This window comes from Diadema setosum, chromosome 4 (assembly GCF_964275005.1).
Source record: "Diadema setosum chromosome 4, eeDiaSeto1, whole genome shotgun sequence".
In the NCBI taxonomy this organism is placed as follows: Eukaryota; Metazoa; Echinodermata; class Echinoidea; order Diadematoida; family Diadematidae; genus Diadema; species Diadema setosum.
Window position 1 is genome coordinate 47,220,967 of NC_092688.1, and position 20,741 is coordinate 47,241,707.

At 39.4% G+C, this 20,741-nt stretch overlaps 1 protein-coding gene across 1 annotated transcript in view; it reads left to right on the forward strand.

Annotated features, from left to right (window-relative positions):
- Positions 1-19,839, forward strand: part of LOC140228057 (ribosomal protein S6 kinase beta-1-like) — a 28,601-nt gene extending 8,762 nt beyond the window's left edge. Inside the window, exons 5-15 of the mRNA XM_072308460.1 lie at positions 4,259-4,406; positions 7,034-7,091; positions 8,578-8,678; positions 10,231-10,321; positions 11,152-11,242; positions 12,287-12,328; positions 13,185-13,250; positions 15,526-15,666; positions 16,609-16,716; positions 17,085-17,200; positions 19,332-19,839. Coding sequence (XP_072164561.1) covers positions 4,259-4,406; positions 7,034-7,091; positions 8,578-8,678; positions 10,231-10,321; positions 11,152-11,242; positions 12,287-12,328; positions 13,185-13,250; positions 15,526-15,666; positions 16,609-16,716; positions 17,085-17,200; positions 19,332-19,485 — 1,116 coding nt within the window. The 3' untranslated portion in view covers positions 19,486-19,839. The remainder of the gene's footprint in view (positions 1-4,258; positions 4,407-7,033; positions 7,092-8,577; positions 8,679-10,230; positions 10,322-11,151; positions 11,243-12,286; positions 12,329-13,184; positions 13,251-15,525; positions 15,667-16,608; positions 16,717-17,084; positions 17,201-19,331) is intronic.
- The last annotated feature ends 902 nt before the right edge of the window (positions 19,840-20,741 follow it).

The window sequence follows — 20,741 nt, forward strand, 5'->3', positions numbered from 1 at the left end:
CGAAAATAACCGTTCATACAGTAGTACACTTTGTATCCATGGTTGGCAATGCCAGTACTAACTTTTCTTGTGATAAGGCGCAATTTTCTCATTCATCTCAATGGTTCTGAAATCGTATTCAACCATTCAAAGAAATGTCTTCCGAGTCCCAACGTGGGAAATATGCTTGCAAAATATATGGTGTAGACCTAGACAGTATATCATAAGCTGTACTGAGAATTATTGTTTAGCAGGTAAATTAAAGCTGTAAAGGACCTGTGGGTCTCTGAATTGATTTACTAATTTTCAACAGCCATTAATCTGATTACGACTTGACTCATTTTGACTTGACCCTATTCTTTGCTGTTTCAATTGCTTCACTTTTTATCATCATGACATATATCTTTATGAAATGAACTCTTTGTGAACTTATAAAGCAATCAGAACAAAATGAAATATGTTGTATGATGAACCAGTGCAGAAATCCAGATGTTAGTAATTTATTCGTGTGTTTGGTTTTGGGCAAAATACATGACAAGTCCAACTGTACGGCTGACAGTCGATCAATATGTGAACTTTGTCCAGAACACCAGCTGTTGGTATGCTTAGGTAAATGAACCTTGTTGTTTCTCCTGTGTATGATATCTGAGAAATAGGTTGCATAGAACAGACCTGGTGCAGACCTGGTAGTGCATTGTCAATATTTCTTTCCTCCAAGTTGTTTTGATACCACATGACTGCAATTAAAGTTTACAAAAGGAAGAGGAAGAACAAGCAGAAAATTTGTCTTGAGCTACAATGGTATAAATTCATGGCCTTCAGTTCTTAAGCATGTAAATTACTGTAAAAATTTAGAATTTTTCCAGTGCATTCTTAATTTCGCGAACTTTGTGAGAGCCATAATTTGCAAAATTGAATGCAGGCAAAAATTCTCACCTGTGCTGTATGCATTGAACGCCAGTAGCAATTTGCGAAAATGTCTTGCTGCTTTAACAGGCTGTCGGCTCCGATTCGTGCAAATTTCAAGGCGCAAATTCTGGTTTTGCAGTACAGTTCGTTACATTACAGTTTGTACAAGGTATACATTGTAGGTGTCCATTGCAGAGCTGTTACAGTACATGTAAATGTCTCTAATTGCGCAGGAGGCTACTTGAAAACTTCAAAAGGTCTTTACAATGTGTGAATGGATAAGAGAAGGAAAAATAAATCTCACTGATTCTGGAATTATTTTTGCTCATTTAGGTACCCATACCACACAGGTACATGCATCCTTTGGGCTGCTCTTTTTAATCTTACAGCTGGTTTTGAGGGCTGAATGTGGCACCTCTGACATTGTATCATTAAAAAAAGTCACATTCACATTGCATTGACAATAAAGAGATTTCAAGTACATGTATCATACATGTACTGTACATATGACTCAAGTTTTACATACCATAACCTTGGGCTAGACGGGTCCAACACACACCTGGCACATACATTGTACTTTATACATGTACATTTGTGTATGACTGCATCTGGTGGTTAGAAGATTCATAAACAGTGGTCATGTGAATTAGCACAAATGTTTCTCAAACGGGGGCATTTCATGAAGCGTTTTGGTCGGATATTTTTCTGACAAACTGTTACAAGCTACTGAAATCCTTGCATCTGATTGGCTGAAAGAAATTTGTCGCGACAACTTTGTTGGACAGAATGCTTCATGAAATGCCCCTCAGTACAGGCTGGCTCTCTCTGACTTTGCAAATCTAGATATCAAATTACTATGAAACTGAAAGATTCAGATCCTTTCGCTTGAAAACTGAATTTTCTTGACATTGAATTTCTTTCTACAGCTGTAATCAACTTTTTTTTTCCTGTCTTTTCCTTGGACTCATCCAAACATGAAAAGAGAATACAATGAGAACTCACATGTGCATGGTGGGTCCCAACAATGTAGTTAAAGAAAAATTGTCTTTATCATTGTTTTTATTCCTTTGTGGTATTCCCAAAGAAAAAGTGAATATCATGTGTATGTTTCTATTGCAATGGAAAACAGGAAGTTGCTTTCTCTGTGTTTCCTTACATGGTACCCTGCCATATGTTATAGTCAAACAGGAAGAAGAAATATGTGGTCCACTGAACTATTTGTTTGTGATTTGTGTGTCAGGTTCTTTGACTAGTAAGGCAAAGGTCAAGTGTTATACAGTTTCTTCTGTATGTGTCAGTTAGTATTTAATGACTGTAGCCTATGAAGCAAAATTTATTATCGTTTTGATTCATTATTCTTTTCTTTACTGGCCTGTTGGGGATTGTAGAAATTGGCAAGTAATGGATGGCCCTAGGTTTGAGAAGTGGGCCAGTCCTTCCCTAAATATTTGGCTAAATTTGTAGAAGGTGACCACTTGTTCGGGAGATTGTGCTTCTTTGAGCTAAATATGTGATGAAAATAAAATCAGAAAGTCTTGAAAGCACACAATCTTCAGCTAAAAGCAAGATATCTGTTTTTATTGAAGCCCACCACTGCACAGAATAGTAATTGCTTTCACTGTTTTTACATGTTGTTTTTTTTTTTGTAATATGATTTACAGAATGTTGAATTATGGAGGTCATACCCAGTCAGGGTTTAGAAAAAAAAAAAAATCTTCAGCTAAGGTTTTTAGCTGTTTTTTTTTTTTCTACAGAATAGTAATGTTTTCATGTTTTGTTGTATTACTGTATAAGTTACATTTCAGACACTTTCCATGTAGGGAACTACATAGTATAGTAATAAAGAGAAGAAACATCTGTACTTTCGAGATTTTATCTGAGGGAATATGAAAACTTGACACCGGTTTTGTGATTGAAAAATCTTGGGGACAAGTGGGTCTTTTCAACATGCTTTTTTTTTTGCCACTTAATGGACATGATGATATTTGATACCTGCAAGATTGTGACAAAGCGGAGACAGATAGTGTATGTATCTGTTTTTGTTTCTATGAATGCTGATGCTCCTACAAAGTCGTTGACCGTTTTCTTTTGGCTTGTCAAAAACATGGACAATCCAGACTTTTTTTTTTTCAGTAATCTTGATTTCTGATTACGTGTTATGCAAATAAAATGTACACAATCGCTTTAAATGTGCTAACAAAATGGAATAGAACAATTATGCAAAATATTTTATGAGGGAATTAACAATTTAATGATTACAATTCTTATCCAAAATTATCATGTTTAGGTAAGATGATAAATTCAACAAAATGAACAAATAACTTTGCAGAATCTACTACTGGTATCTAAAACAAAGCAGGGATACCATGGTCATACGGTCTATTCAAGCCTACAAGGTACAATGTACTTTGTATTCCAACATTTTTGTTTTTCTTCTGATACATGTAGTCATGTATTCTGGATGAAATTTCCTATGAAGTGAATATAAAGTTCTGGGTACAAATTATTTCTTGCTTCATCATCATGCTTGAGCAGAAGCCAAATCTTGACTGTCATAACTACCCCATTGCCAGTGGTGACTGCAAATATAGATTGTGAGTTAGGGTAGATTTGAAACATACATGTAGCCGTGTGCATTGACTCATTGAACTTGTGTATTAATGTATAATGTGTGCATCAATGATGTATTCAGCCTCTGGGCCAACAGATATTTTTGTGTGGATGATTTGCATTTTAGGGAGAGATAAACGTTTCTATGGCAGCAAGCTTTATGACCCTAACAGACAGCTTGCTGGGAAAGGAGGTAATAGAGAAGAGGGAGAGGGAAGAGGAGGAGAAGGAAGAGGAAAAAATGGAAGAAGAGAACAAATTAAAGAAGAGGTAGGGGAAGAAAAGGAGGAGGATAGGATGGGAGGAGGAAGATGAGAAGAAGGAAGAGCAAGAAGAGGAGGGGAGATGAGGTGGAGGAGGAGAAGAAGAAGGAGAAAAGGGAGAGGAGGAAGGGGAGGGGGAGGAGAAGGAGCAAGAGGAGGAAGAGGAAGAGGAGGAGGAGGAGGAAGAGGAAGAAGAGAACATTGATATGGCAATGAGGATGAAGAGTTTGACGGGAAGAGGAAGAGAAGGAAGAACAAAGAACAAAGATAAAGAGACCTGAGATAATGACAGGCACTGGAGAAAAAGAAATGATAGGATCCTTAATAAAATGGTTAAACCACCAATGAATTAATTTTCTTCTTCTTCTTCTCTCTCTCTCTCTCTCTCTCTCTTTCACTGTCTTTTTATCTGCCTTCTACCTATCTATCTGTCGATCTACCTACATTGTACCTTCTATTTCTCCGTTCCTGTTCCTCTCTGTCTACTACCTGTGCAGGCAAAGATAGTTCGTAACCAGAAGGACACGGCACACACCAAGGCGGAGCGGAACATCCTGGAGGCTGTCCAGCACCCATTCATAGTCAGTCTACACTATGCCTTTCAGACGGGTGGTAAACTGTACCTCATTTTGGCGTATCTCAGCGGTAAGTCTGTGCTGTGGTCTTCACTTTACTATCAGTGGTACTTCATCTCAGTCAGGCAGGCAGAGCTTGACGATGAAATATTTGTGCAAGTGGCATCTATTCAAACATTTCGTTATCATAGTCATGCCTACTAGTGCTTTAGGACCATTTCCCTTTTCTCTCTTTGCATTTTATAAATAATACTTCTTACTTGGATTTGATAAGTTTAGTCAAGTTTAGTTTCATAAAAACATATAAATATATATTTTGAAATTTTTATTTGTCCTTCAGTAGAATGTGAAGCAATGTATTATTCATTTCCCCACCATACTTCATTCCAGCTGGAGAGAGTGCTTATTAGATTACCGTACATGTAGGTCTGATTCTGTGTATTGCTGTACTTATGTCAGCAATGGTGATGCTGTATCATGTAGGGAAGGTTGTATACTAGTATCAAGTTCATATCCTAGACCACACAGATTTGGGAAAGAGAACAAATGCTGAAGGACCACTGGTCATGCAAATTCTTTGTTTGTCTTTACATGATATCCATGTTTTGTATGTTTCAGTTTTGATAGAACATATTCAAAATGAGATAAATCATCAAAATCCTGACTCTCGGTGATATCTTAATGTGCACTCAAAGTGACATGTAGATGTCATTGTAAGAGCAGGATACTAGTATCGGGAACTATCCAATTCAGTAAGCATGGAAGTATAATTCTTTGTCCTGTTTTTATGTCCCATCTTTTGGCTAAAGTGAATAGAGGAAGTGATAAGCTACAGTGTACATTCAGCAGTTCTACTTTCAGAATCGGTGCTATGCAGTCATGCACATCTCATATTGTATGCAACAAGAAGCTGTGAACACCAGTCAGAACTGTCTGAATATAAAATCCCCTAAAGTCCCAGGTACTTGTATAGGGCACTGTAAAGTCTGTCATATCAGAGAATGATGGAATCAGAGGGTGCTCCTTACAGCATTAGGTCTGTGCTTATAATACAAAAGAAAAACAGATTTACAGCTGTAAGCAACCAATTAAACAGTCAATTTTAGGGCTGTAACTCTTTGATGCGCTTTGATTGCCAGTTGACACCCTCTGTGGAGGGCTTTCTTTGCCAGTTGTTGCAAAGTGTTTGACACTAAGGCCCGAATTCATGAAGGTGGTACAAATAAAACCATGGTTGAAACCATGGACAAAAACCATGGAGCACCAAGTGTCGCACGGAATATTTCGTTACGAAATTGGTCATTTCGCCGACAAAATGACCGTTTCGTTAACGAAATTATCATTTCAAGGACGAAATGTTCATTTAGTTACAAAATGCTGTCATTTCGTTACAAAATAATCGTTTCATCGACGAAATGACTGATTTCGTAACGAAATATTCCATGCGACACTTGGCGCTCCATGGTTTTTGTCCATGGTTTAAACCATGGTTTCATTTGTACCACCTTCGTGAATTCTGGCCTAATTGTCAATTAAGAGAGGTCATCTACTTCCCTTTATGCCCTTTTGCCCCACATTAGCCTTCCTGTTGGTCCGAGGGACATTGCTACAAAATGTATTATAGAATGGGTAGCGAGAATCCTGCGATATCATTGGTCGAGAGCTGTCTGTGGATTTTCTACAGACCACACGCTGCCTCACAGTGGTAAACATGTTATCGCGTACTTGTAACAAAGGTTTGCACGCTAAGCAGCATCCGCGCACTCAGTACGAGATGCCTATTGGCTGAAAAATCATGCATCCAATACTTTTGCCATGCATACTGGATGCATGGTTTTCAGGCTTTCGTCTATGGCAAGCCAAAAGGAAATGCATCCAGTAAATTTGCCATTGGGCAACATGATCGAAGAATGGATTTTTGGCAAGAAAATTGTCCCCATTCTATGACACAGATAACACGCATGTCTTTTTGTGTGTCAGTCAGAATAGAGTGCGTGCGGTGACTATGGAATTGAGCTTGAACCCACTCGGCTTCGCCCCGTGGGTTAAGCATTCCATAGTTACCTTATGCACACAATTCCGACTGACGCACTCAGACCCATGCGTCATTTGTATACTGCACACCTGAGCGGATTTTCTAATTTTACAAAGTTAATTTGCAGGTCAAGTCAGGAATGGATGACTGAATGCTAATAGAAAAAATTTGTCAAGTCTTTTTTTTCAAAAAACAAAACAAAAGAAAGCTAAATGTGCACACTAAGGATTACTTAGCAGTGACATGGCATAGATTGGATGGAAAAGATTATTCGGAATGTAATGACCACTTGTAGAATGTACAAACTTCAAAACACAGACAAGGAAAGAAAGCCAAGGTAACCTGTGACATCTTCAAATCGCTGAATGCAGGCAGGATAAAATGTCGAGAATGTCAAGAATGTGGAGAATGCCAATGTATGATTTAACATTTGATGACTGTAAAACTCTGTAGGTAGTAAGAGTTAACATCAACTTGTTCTTTCTCTGTCACCTTTTCAGATGTCTTGTCAGAGCTAGCATTGATTATGAAATATGCAGAAATATTCTTCCTTTTCCTCAATTTTATGGAAAAAAAAAAGAGGTGAACCATTGCACTCAGAATCTATAAAGTTTTGTGGGTCCCTTTATTGACGCAGTCTGTTGTACCTTTTCATTGGACAGGTGGAGAATTATTTATGCATCTGGAGAGAGAAGGAATATTTATGGAAGACACAGCATGGTAAGTAATAAAAGTAACTTTATTTGTAGTTGCTTTAATAGATACTGTCACATTATAGAATCTGTCACCTTATTCTTGCCATGTACAGGGGAAATATTGAAACACAGTTTCGATGCCATTGAGTTTTGTAGGACTATTTTAAACCTCACAGACATCCCCTATTCTACCACCAACTGAAATGACAGCTGAGTTTTTGGTTTGATCTCCATCTGGTGGCAAAGTGTTTCACAGTGCTCCATGGTGTTCCTTGCTCACATGTGTCCTACCATGAGCATAGGATTATGGGTCAGAAAGGCACAACAAATGAACAAACAAACAAACAACTGCACAGATTTTTATGACATGTCAATGTTTGCACATTGTAGATAAACCTATTTCATTGAGCAGTATTTCACTGTAAATATGTGCATCGAGAGCCCATCTGTGCTCACAGTTTGATTGATGTGCATGCACCACTCTGCAGTGTGATTAATCTTCAGACCCTGAAGGATACACTATATATATATATATATATATATATATATATATGGAAGAAAAAGAATTGCTAACAAAGTCTTGACAAATCCTCTGCCAGATATGTCTTTCACTCAGTAAAATTTGACAAACTCAGTTGAACTTACAGTGTCTGTACTAATATACTTCAGACAAAATTATTACAGTTCCTGAGTCTCTAGATCAGCCTTTCTATTTGATTCACACATTGTTTTATGCCAAGATTTGTTGTTGGGGGCATACACAGTATGTGTCATTCTTGTGAGGTTAAGAAATGTCTGCCTGAAAAGTGAGTCAGAGCAAGGCATGTTGGGGTAGTCTTTACCACCTGTCCAACATGAATGTCACATGAAGTCAACATTATCTGGACCCTGGATACAAGTCCGTGGCTTTTAGCCTTCAAAGGGATGCTACAGTAGGAAGCAGTGCCCACGTGATAGCAATGTGTCAACCCTGGAATATAAACAGACTGATAGAGAAAGGATGTAATATATCCTTTGTGAGAGGTTATATTAGGCACACACAGAGATTATGGCAAAGCATTGTGGATAGATATGCCTCATGTGTCTGTGTGTGGTGATTAGAGCCAAGTGTAGAAAGGAGGCGTTATCACGCTGTTTTTAAACACTGTACAGTGAGCTTTTGTGGAAAGAGAACACAATTTTTTTTTCTGTGCAATACTACAGAGTAAAGAGTCATTTCTGTCCCAGAATTAATTTCTTCCCCTGCATTTTTCATTAATTACTTCCTCTTTCAAGCCCTCTGTTTTTTTTACATTTATAAACCTGCATCACAAAACTACCAAGAAGGTGCCTTACATGGATTGTACTCCTTCCTTGATATTTTCACAGCCATGATGTGATTTAAGTTTGGTTTAGATAGTAGAGTGAATATTAAAAGTTTTGTCTCAATCAAAAGACATGAGATTGTGGTATGATGTGTATTACAGTTCACAAATTGATGCAACAGTGTATCTTTTGCTTTGTCTTTGCAGTTTTTATCTATCAGAAATAGTTTTAGCCTTGGAGCATCTACACAGACTAGGGATCATCTATCGGGACCTCAAACCAGAGAACATCATGCTCAACAAACAGGGTAATTCACTGCCTTATCTCTGCTGAGTTCTGTACTAGAGTCCACACATGTCCCCACCTGCCCTGGGCAATCAAAAGTTGCTTTTGGGCAAGTGAGATGTAAGGGCAATGGATGGAAACCTGGTCGTGCATCAAGGGAAAATACTTTTGTGGCACTCTGCTATGCATTCCAGTTTTGTGATGTCCTCCTCCTTTGCAGTATGGGTTTCATTCTAATTGGTGCCTGCTGAGATCAGCTGAGCTTTGACCTCAAGTCTCTGTGAATGGGAGAGATATACCACTGATCTCTAAAGGAGATATCTGGATATCTCATTGGCCCATTCAAGCTGTACAAACAATTTTGAAGCCGCTGTGCCGCCATCTTACCAGGCACACTCCATGCAGACATGCACACATTTTCCAGCAGAGACTGTCACCAAGATCATGTGATGTCATGAGCTCTGTACACAAGTGTATTCCTTGGCAATGTGTGTGGTAAGATGGTGGCACGATGGCTTCAAAGTGATTGGCCAATGAGATATCCAGATGCTTCCTTTAGAGATCAGTGGGATATACCCATCAGACAGGCTTCCTGTTCAGAGATATATCTGTAGTGGTTTGTTTGTACAAGGAAATTCATGTAGAAACTGTTTGGAGGAGATGAACCTAGCAGTCTGTCACTCCATGTGAAGGAATGTTGAGTGTCTGCTAAAACCTTAGTCCCACATGTTGAAACATGTGTGCTCTAATTAGAGTGACCCAACAGACCAAGCAGTTTGCTTACTTTGCCAATGAGAGCAGATCTTTCTCTTCAGGAAGACAAGCAGAAACTGGGTAGCGTGTCTGTTATGACAGCTTCACTAGACAGCAGGAGCTAGGGACTGATTTCAAAGGCACTTTTCTCTACGCTTCTTGTACAAACAATCCCATAAACTGGTCATGACCACCAAGCCTCCTAAAACATGACCCAGAGAAATGTTCTAGTAAGACACTTCCTTGCACACTTTTTGAACAGTCCTCAAGATACAATTTGTACTTTTTCTCGGGGGGGGGGGGGGGGGGGATAGGGGGAGTTGCTTTTGAGAAAGGCAGAATGGTTGTGAAGTTCACAATGGTAACTGAAAATTTGAAGAAAAAATGGGGGCTGCATGCAAATCATGCCATGCTTATGCTGTAGCCCCACTGTATTATTCATTGTTGTATTGCTGATCAATATGTTTTGCTGTACATTGTGTAAAGGCAATGAAGAAAAATATATATATTTTGTTATTATTTATGTAAAATGCATGGCACCAGCAATGTATACATGTGTATATACATGTACATGTATGTGCATGTACAATATCTTGTTCAGTGATAATACAGGAACCAATACATCAAATCAAATCAAATCAAATTTTATTGGAGATGATCCTTCATGTCAATGATGTGAAGTTTGCAGACATTTTGTGAACGAAATTAGTAAAATGTTATTACAATAGCATGGATGTGCTTTGTTAGGCATTTGCACTTTTGTAAGCCTCAAATGCGTGGACTAAAACAGTGCTGTAATTGTGTCCCATCCGCTCCCACAGGTCATGTTGTTCTGACTGACTTTGGTCTCTGCAAAGAGTCCCTGGAAGAAGGCTCCATAACACACACATTCTGCGGCACCATAGAGTACATGTAAGTAGGACCAGGACTTTCTGGCCCTGGCACTTGTTGCCTAGGCAACGGTCACACCCGAGCTTCTAGTTTGTGTGAATGGAGGAATAGGTGGAGTGGGTGTTACAAAATAACAAAGTGATAATCTCACCGTCTTTTGTTCAAGCATGGTTAACAATTGTTGTGTTCATAGATAATTCAGGTCACATGAGGTTGTTTAGAAACTAGTTTCCATGGCAATGAATGACTGTGATATCACACTTTGGTACTCTGTAGGAGCTAGGGGCAAAGAGAAGAGGAAAGAAATCTTACCAAGTTGCTCCTTTATAGAAAAATTGCCACTATGTGCATCCTGTGGCAGATACAGGATGCTACTGGTAAACTCAAGACATAACTTTTAATCCCTCTTCATGTTGGCTTTAATTCTACTGAGAAGAATCAAATGAAACAATGGTAAAGGATCCATCAAAAACAGTCGTGTTTTAAGAAAATTACAGAATTTAAAAAGCGTCACGATTTCTTTCGATAATGATATTACCAGCAACCACATACAGTATGCATGCTAGCTGATTTCATGATGCAAAGGCCTCGCAATTCTCCCATTTATGTACACACAAATCTTTGCTAAAAACTTCGTTTATTTGACATGAGAGATTTACATCCTCTACAGGGACTTGTATGCTATTAAACAAGTTGAGATGGCTATATCACCATCTGTGTGAGATGACTCATGAGCAGTTTCTCAACTTTTGAATGTACATGTAGGTCTTCATTTTGAGTGTGAGGCACCCATCAGTGTATGACGTATAGATAGTGATGCAGAAGCTTTTATTCCTTTCTGGTCTCCCCAGGGCACCAGAGATTGTCAGTCGGAGTGGCCATGGGAAGGACGTGGACTGGTGGAGTCTTGGCGCCCTCATGTATGACATGCTGACAGGAGGGGTCAGTGAACTTTTTTTTCTCTCTCACTCTTTCTCTGTCTCCCTGTACACCAGTACATTGTTATGTGCAGATAAAGGTCAATGCAGACCTCATGAAATTGACTTGTAACTGTGGTATTTCAAAAACCAGAGAAAATTATATTATATATATATATATATATATATATAAATATTCTGTATGAGCTACTGGTAGGTGCATATAGTGGAGTACTGTAAAACGAGGAATGTATGCGTGCATTTTAGTTTTGTGAATTTTGTGAGAGCCAAGATTTGCAAAATTAAAGTGCTTGTGAAAGTTCTTGTCTACACGATACTCATAGAGTGTTTGAGGCAACTCACGAAAAGTTCTTGCCGCGAAAAAGGCCGTCGGCTCCAATTCTCGAAAATTTCATGCTGCGAAATATTGTGTTTTACAGTATACAGGTGAATGTGTTTCAATCAAATTATTACAGCTCACCATACGTGCAGCACTTGGGTAAATTTCCAATTTCTGTTTGGCTGTTTTCAACTGATCCTCTAATTGAATCATGAATCCATGTTTAAAAAAAATCGGCAGTTCAGGGGTCATAGTGTTTATTTGTTAAGGTTTTTTTTTTATGTGATTCCTCTCTGCATCTTTATATTCTTGTATAGTCTTGCATGTATTTACATTCTTGCAGGTGTGCATACTTTTTGTTGCAATTCTGCTTTTCTCATTCTTATATCTTCACTATGACACTTGTCTCTTCTTGCTTTTATTTCTCATTCTGTTATCTTTCTATCATTTACCTTTCTTCCCTTCTCTTACAAACTACATGTAATTGCTGTCTAGGTCTTTCTCTGTCCTTTCCTATCCTTTCTCTATCCCTATATCTCTCTTCCTGCTCTTCTCTTTCTACCAACATGTCTTCTTTTCTCGACCTGACTTCACTTCTAATTTTCCACCATCTCAAATTGTAATTGATAAGAACTTTGGCAAACAATTCAAGCTCTTGCTTTAGTGAAATGTGTCCCTGGGTATTTGCACAGAAGAAATAACTGATCTCTATTTGATTTGATCATGCAGCCACCATTCACGGCAGAGAACAGGAAGAAGACAATCGAAAAGGTAAGCTTGGTTCTAATAATTAATAAAATTTGCTTGGTATCTGCGATTACACCATCCATATTAGGTATGCCATACCATGTTTGTGCCATGCACTGTCACTCTATGCCCATGATGCAGACAAATCCAAATCTTGAAAATGTATGTTTCTCATTCAGCTCTCATATCACAAAATCTGAGCAGGCTGAAACATAGAAAGACCTGTTTAGCAGGACCTACATGTGATTCAACATATCTCCAGTGTTTCGTGTTTCTCTGTGTGAAGAAGCCTATAACCCTTCACAAAATGACCGTCTTTTCATCCCCAAACTTATTTAGCAGGAGCTCTGTTGACTTCAACGTAGAAAACAGAAATGGATGAAGGAATTGTGATCTGTGGGCAAAAAGACAGTAGATGGTTTTGTGGTGGTGGGGGGGGGGGGGGAATGGAGTGAGGGAGAAGGGGTCAAATCGACTCCATTCAATCTAAGGAGTAGGGTGGATATTTTTTGCATGAGTAGTTTCTTTTGTGTGTATGTGCTTGGACAGGTAGGATGAATTTGTATGTTTGTAATTCTGCAGAATCAGGACATAAATTACTGGAACATGTGGCATGCAAAACTATTTGCATCGTTTTACTTTTGCACTGCTAGTTGCGCAAGAGGCCAAAAATTTTCACTTTCACATAAAAAAAAAAGAAGGAAAAGTAGTAAGGAAAGATTCAAAAGATTATTGACTCCTTGTACTCATCTGATTGCAAGGGGGAAAAAATTACCAGGTGAGAAAAAGTGGGAAGAGGTCAAATTGACTCCTTTTACTCAGAGAGTGAGTGTTATTGATGTGTTGAAAACTGACTTCCTTTTTGTTTTTCTATTGCTAGATTCTGAAGGGAAAGTTAAGCCTGCCGCCGTACCTTACACATGAAGCCAGGGACCTCATCAGAAAGGTGAGCACATCATTATCATTGACTCTTTTTTTCTTTCTTTTTTGTTGTTGTTGAAGTATTTGGTTGTATATTTTCTACTGCATAGTCAAACTAAATTATCAAAATTGTGTAAAAAAGTTGTAACCTGTATCAGTCTTTATAGTCATAATAAGACATCTAGATGTAAGTGAGAAAATTAAACCTTAAAGTCATTGTCTGTCCTTTATAAAAGAAAAGAAAGAGAACTGAATCAGCAGTGCTCCAATATTCTTCTATAGTTTGTAGTGAGATTGTACAAGGGCTTGGTTGTCATTTTATTTCTTATTTACTTGTCTGGAAGAAGCATTATTTGTGGACTTTTCATCTGCTGCTGAACTATTACAAGGAAATCAATGACAGTTTATCATGCATAACCATCTTACTAAATTTGCATGGCCTATCATTAGGACAACCCTTTTATGATGAAAAGGTAAGAATTCTTGCAGGCTTAGACACAGTTGTTCTGAAATTGAAACCCTATCTTTGTTTTCTGTCCACCAAGCATATTGTCAGTTTAGTGAAGGGTGTTAATTGTGTGTGTTCATATCACAGTAAATGTTAGAGCAGTGATGCAGACTTAAAGGACAAGTTCACCTTCATTAACATAAGGATTGATAGAATGTAGCAATATTAGTAGAACACATCATTGAAAGTTTGAGGAAAATTGGACAATCCGTTCAAAAGTTATGAATTTTTGAAGTTTTTGTGTAGTCACCTGGATGAGAAGACTACTGCAGTGTATGATGTCACATGCGTACAACAGCATAAGGAAAATATAAAGAGAATTTCACAAAATTTCATATTTTGAAAAAAAGTACACATTCCCTTGACTTGTTACTGACATATGTTATGGGTAATATTATTCCCATTGCCTTTTGAAAGACGCAAGTCAAGTGCTCTTTTATTATGCGAAAAAAGTGAAAATGTGTTGAATTTTCTTTACATTTTCTTTATACTGTTGTACTCATATGACATCACGAGCCTTAGTAGTCTCCTCATCCAGCGGTTCCAACACAAACATTTTACAAATTCATAACTTTTGCATCAATTGTCCAATTTTCCTCAAACTTTCACTGATGTGTTCTACTAATATTACTGCATTCTCTCAATCCTTATGTTTATGAAGGTGAACTTGTCCTTTAAGCATTTCTCAATCAGGCAAAGCTGGCTTGGTCTGTCGATAACCTCGAAATGTAGTAGAATCTGTTTTGATGGCGGTGATAATGGTGGCTACTTATATAGCACACAGGTCTGCCTTTTGATACTAATACAGACAGGGAATAATTTTCCTGGTATCGCATCACAATTTGCTAAGCATTTTTACACCACTGCTACACAAACTATCTTTTGTGTAGCAGTTTCTTCCATAAAAATGTACATGATACCATTTGAAATGTTCATCAGCTGAAACTGCTACTCAAATTTGAGTTTGAAAATTATTCCCTGACAGACAATTGAGTACATTTGACATTATACACAGGGACAGTGGAGTACTTTTTTTAAACAACAATTAGAAATACAAAAACAAGTAAGGCATGGATGATTAGATCTTGAATCAAGTATGTTTAACTTTTGATTGAAATTTGTGTGGCAGAAATTTGACAAAGATTCTTGGGAAGATTGTTTGAAAGTTTTGGACTTATAAAGAGAAAATGCTCAATCTCTCCATGAGTATTCTACTTTTGGTATATATGAAATATTAGCACATCTGCTGAAGAGAGTAGATTGTGGGTGGTTGTGCTCGATTTACTCGTCTAATCAGGGGAGATGACTAACTAACATGATGTATCAGCTAAAGGATTTTAAAAGAGATTCTGTTGTCTGCCTGAAGCCAGTGAAGAGACAATCGAACTGACAGTATTATGGTCTGATTTATTTGGTGTTAAAAGGCAAGCTGCAGAAAATTGAAATTGCTGGAGTTAAATATATTTCTTTCATTGAGATGTTGAAGAGCAAAAGTAGTAACCTACTTGTAGAGGCAACTTTAACTAGGTGTTACACCAAGACCTCATAGTTATTTGATTTTCATTTTATTTCTTGGTGAGGAGACCATTTCTGTCATTGCATAGTGGTTAGTTTAATGCGGTGGTAAGCAGATTGTTTATTTACAGAGTCTGTAGGCATTGTAACACGTACAAACTTGTAAATGAACCATTGTTGTAAGGTGTGCTGTCCGTACCCTAATTATGATATAACCTTCACCCCCTCCGCCCCCCCCCCCCCCCCCCCCCCCCACTTGCTTCCTCCCACCCAACAGCTACTGAAGAGGCATGTCTCAGCCAGGCTCGGCAGCGGACCGGAAGATGGGACCAAGATCAAGACACACCCGTTCTTCCGACACGTCAGATGGGAGGATGTCATTGCCCGCAAGAATGAGCCGCCCATCACTCCTGCTGTGGTGAGTTGGTCTTCCATTTGATTGGCAGTCTGTACTCTAAATATATAAACAAGCACCTTTGCTTAAAAGCCTGGTAGCACAGGGAAACATGGATGGTCCGATGGCAACAATATTCATTTACCGTCCACTGTGGTGTATACAAAAAGCACAAATAATGCACCATCAGACACATGTCAAGGAATAATGTGCATTAAATTCATCAGTAATGGTTGACTCCAGTTGAGATTCTTCAGCTGTGTGTATACTTACCTAGAGATTAGGGATAAAGCTGTACACGATTCGTTACAGGGATTCTTGTGCCAGGCCAGCCTTCCCACTCCATGGTATCCACACACTACAGCATCTTGAAAGTGCAATTCCAGAAGGTGTTCAAGTTATCTTAATCAAATGTAATAACATCAGAACAGAACAGGACAGAACAGAATGATAGAGGTCTTGTGATTTGTATGCTAATTTTGTAACAATCATTTGTGAATGTTGTGATTCCTCATGATTTTGTTAATAAATATAACTGCTCTGAAATAGAAGAGGAAAGTGAATAGAAAGTGAATCTTACCAGTGAAAATAAAAATCCTGTGTCAGTGATTTGTTTGCATTCTTGCGACAGAGTTCCAATACCTCTTCTTGTCTATGCCAAAATTTGGCGCCCATTTCTCTGACTGACACGCCCACTTCTCTGACTGACACACCCATTCCTCTGACTGACACACCCATTTCTCTGACTGACATGCCCATTTCTCTGACACACCCATTTCTCTGACTGACACACCCATTCCTCTGACTGACACACCCATTTCTCTGACTGACATGCCCATTTCTCTGACTGACACGCCCATTTCTCTGACTGGCATGCCCATTTCTGTGACCGACACACCTATTTCTCTGACTGACACGCCCATTTCTCTAACTGACACACCCATTCCTCCTTGGTATCCATCTCAGGTGAATGAGGAGGATGTGAGCCAGTTTGATTCCAAGTTCACCAAGCAGACACCGGTAGACAGTCCAGATGACTCCATGCTCAGTGAAAGTGCCAACCAAATATTTCTTGTAAGTGACTTCTATTTACTATTATGGATAGAAAACATAAATTAATAAAGCTTTGACCACTTGCAAGTAACACGTAGAAGCAAGAAGTTATTTTCCAGCAGCAGTAGCATTTTAAGCGTGTGTATACTCTTCAGAAATTGTAAATGGCCTTGCTGTTTCTGACTGGCTGCAAGTGAAATGTGTCTTTCCACAGTTTCTCTCCAGTGCTTCTCACTAAAGAAAAACAGTTCAAAGATGTTGTCATTTTGCAAGCCAATCTCTGTGGCGGCAGTGTTTGCATCTTAGAAGAAGAAGAAGATGTGAAGTGAGACACCCACATTCCCCAGTGAGTGTGATCACCTTTTAACTATGGGTTTTCTGTTTGACAGGGTTTCACGTATGTAGCGCCCTCAGTGCTGGAAAGCATGCATCAGAAGGTCCAGTTCACCAAAGTGCGATCACCTCGAAAGATTCCAGGGAGCATCAGCCCTCGATCAGCACTCAGGTGAGTCTGTAATGATCCCACGTGTGTTAAGAACGTAGATCAATGAGGACGTAAGTGAAGCTACCTTTTTTTATCTTCTTTCATTGAAATTTAGACCTCTTAATCCTTCTGACTTGGAAGAAAATCGTTGCTTTTCATTCCTACTCAGCCAGTTTGATTTTTAGCTCACCTGAGCCAAAGGCTCAAGTGAGCTATTGCGATCGCCCTTCGTCCGGCGTCCGTCGTGCGTCGTGCGTCGTCCGTCGTGTGTCGTGCGTCGTGCGTCGTCCGTCGTCCGTCGTGCGTAAACTTTTTACATATTCATCTTCTTCTTGAAAACCCCAAGACCGATTTTCATCAAACTTGGCAGGTAGCATCCCTAGGGGGTCAGGAACTCAATTTGTTAAAATGGGCACCATGCCCCACCCAGGGGGCCCCAAGGGGGCCCAAACCCCCCAAAATTAAGGAATCTGTAAAAATCTTCTTCTCTAGAACCAGAAGTGATAGAGCTAAGTTAATACTATGAGTTAGTACATTGATGACTATAGTTTCAAGTTTGTTCATGGCAGAATCAGGGGTGCCCCCCTTGGGACCCAGGGGAGGGGGGTGGGGAGGGGTCCTAATGGGGCCTAAATTGTACATTTTCATCTTCTTCTTGAGAACCCCATGACCCATTTTCACCAAACTTGGCAGGTAGCATCCCTAGGGGGTTAGGATCTCATTTTGTTAAAATGGGCACCATGCCCCACCCAGGGGGCCCCAGGGGGGCCCAAACCCCCCCCCCCCCCAAAAAAAAAAAAAAAATGAAGGAATCTTTAAAAATCTTCTCTAAGATAAGCTAAGATAATACTATGAGTGAGTACATTAATGACTGTAGTTTCAAGTTTGTTCATGGCAGATCCAGGGGTGCCCCTCTTGGGGGCAGGGGGGGGGGGGGGTTGGGAAGGTCCAAATGGGGGCCTGAATTGTACATTTTCATCTTCTTCCTGAAAACCTCATGATGGATTTTCGTCAAACTTGGCAGGTAGCATCCCTAGGGGGTCAGGATCTCAATTTATCAAAGTGGGCACCATGCCCCACCCAGTGGGCCCCAGGGGGCCCAAACCCCCCCCCCCCCAAAAAAAAAAAAAAAAAAAAAAAATGAAGGAATCTTTAAAAATCTTCTCTAAGATAAGCTAAGATAATACTATGAGTGAGTACATTAATGACTGTAGTTTCAAGTTTGTTCATAGCAGATCCAGGGGTGCCCCTCTTGGGGGCAGGGGGGGGGGGGGGGTGGTGGTTGGGAAGGTCCAAATGGGGGCCTGAATTGTACATTTTCATCTTCTTCCTGAAAACCTCATGATGGATTTTCGTCAAACTTGGCAGGTAGCATCCCTAGGGGGCCAGGATCTCAATTTATCAAAGTGGGCACCATGCCCCAACCAGTGGGCCCCAGGGGGCCCCAATGCCCCCAAATTAAGGAATCTTAATTTTGGCCCTTATTGTACATTTTCATGTTCTACTTGAGAATGCCTGGTCAAATTTTAGTAAAGCTGTGAATAATTTAGATTAGTGACTGCGTGAAAGGTGAACTTGCGATGCTCAGGTGAGCGCTAGACCCGCGGGTCTCTTGTTAAGTTTAAGTTTCTACCTAACAGTAGTATCTGTTTATGGCATTATTTCCAGTGTCAGTGTGTATAAAAACATGCTGGTATTGCTATATACTCACTTATTCATAGTTACTACCCTGATATGTATGGTTGTACTGTCATCCAACATTTTTGCTGGGACTTGCCAGTAAATTGGATAATTATAATTTGTGGAGCCATTTATAGTGCTGCTTTTACAATGTAGTTTTCTGCTTTTGTTCTTTTATTTGAAATTCAGGGTTTTGTATATAAACATTCATAGTCTTCAATATTCAATATTAGAAGCTCTGGAAATGTTGACAAAAATAATTAGCTCAAAGGAAATTGACAGTCTGCCACAACTTGAGGGTTTTCACAACAAATCAACCCATCTCTTGGTGTTAAAGCCTAAAAAAGTGGTAGACAGTCAGAATATGTTTCTTTTTATGTCATGAAATGACCACGAATACATTGGTAACTCATCAGATCAGGTGTACCAAAAGTTTATACAAAGTTTTCCTGTCTCATTTCCTTGGCAACAGTCCATCCAAGACACCCCAAACCCAATTTGCCTTCGATGAGGACCTCATCTCAAAGCCCTCTTCTGCTTCCAGTCCGGGCGTTGCACCCATAGAGGAAGCAATGGACACCAGCGATGCCACCAATGCCACGGCAACCGCATCCGGCTACAGATGAGGATAACAGGATGGGAGTAGATAGACACAGACAATTTTAAAAGTGATTTTTCTCTTGAATTATTATCATTATATTAACTAGATAGATATGAACGATATGAACAATGAATATACCGTGTGGAGTGGACGATGAAGATGATGTATTCAAATTTTTGCCTGAGTTTACGTTGGTCATCGGCATGCATCCGCGTGCTCCTGCGCGGCTGGCGTCCTCTCTTCAACTCTTGCTCTGAGCTTCCATCATGTTCAAGCTTGATCTCCTGTTTCCTGTGTAATGTGGGTAAAGGTAGGCTACCCCTCCCCCCACATGCCATGTTGGGATGCCATATATGAACCATGCGCAGATGTCATGAGTCCTCTTCAGTTCATCTGTGAATGGATGCTAACATCGCTGTGATGCGCTCATATCTTATACTGAATTGTTGCTTGCTGTCATAAAGCTTATTTCAGGAGAGAAGTATCAATCAATCCAATTCATCAGTCACTATTCGTTTCAATCTCGCTGTATGCGAATCAACTGCTGTATCATGTTGAGACGCCCTACTCATTTAAGTCATCATAGCTTTGCAACAGAACAGATAAGCCACCCTTGTACATTCACAAGCATTACTTAATTCTTTTGATTTCACCATGAAATGAATTTGTCATGATAGCATTACAGGTATTAGCTTTGAATGGGAGAATGATGCTCTCAGGTCCATTCTTGAGTTGTCATTGCAAAGTCATTACAGTGGACTTGCCTGTAACCCTCAGCTTGTCGTGTTCAAGCAAACATGAATTCAATTGCATACAGACTTTCTTAAATTCCAGCCTGTGATAAGTGCCATGTTCATATGATATACAGGTGCAATCATTGTTTAGAGTAATGATGCCAATTGTGCTGCAGGGGATTACATTGTTACACTCAAGAATTCCTATACAGTATGACCATGATTATCCAACCACGTCGGGACCAGCGGGCCTCCACCTAATCAATTTGGCCAGATAAGAGAGATATGCTCAAATACAGCACTTTCTAGCATATCATGCCAAGTATATACACATGTTATTACCAATTTACTAATATTGTGATTATCTGCGAGGCATTGTCATGTTTCATACTTCATATGATATGGAAATAAAATGAAATATAGGCCTAAGTAAAATAACCCTTCATGTCCCTTCATGTATTGTTTGATTGATATTGACCGACAATGAGACTTAGATTGCGACTCGTCGAATAATGCCGCTGGATTGTACTGTAACCACTGCTGTGCA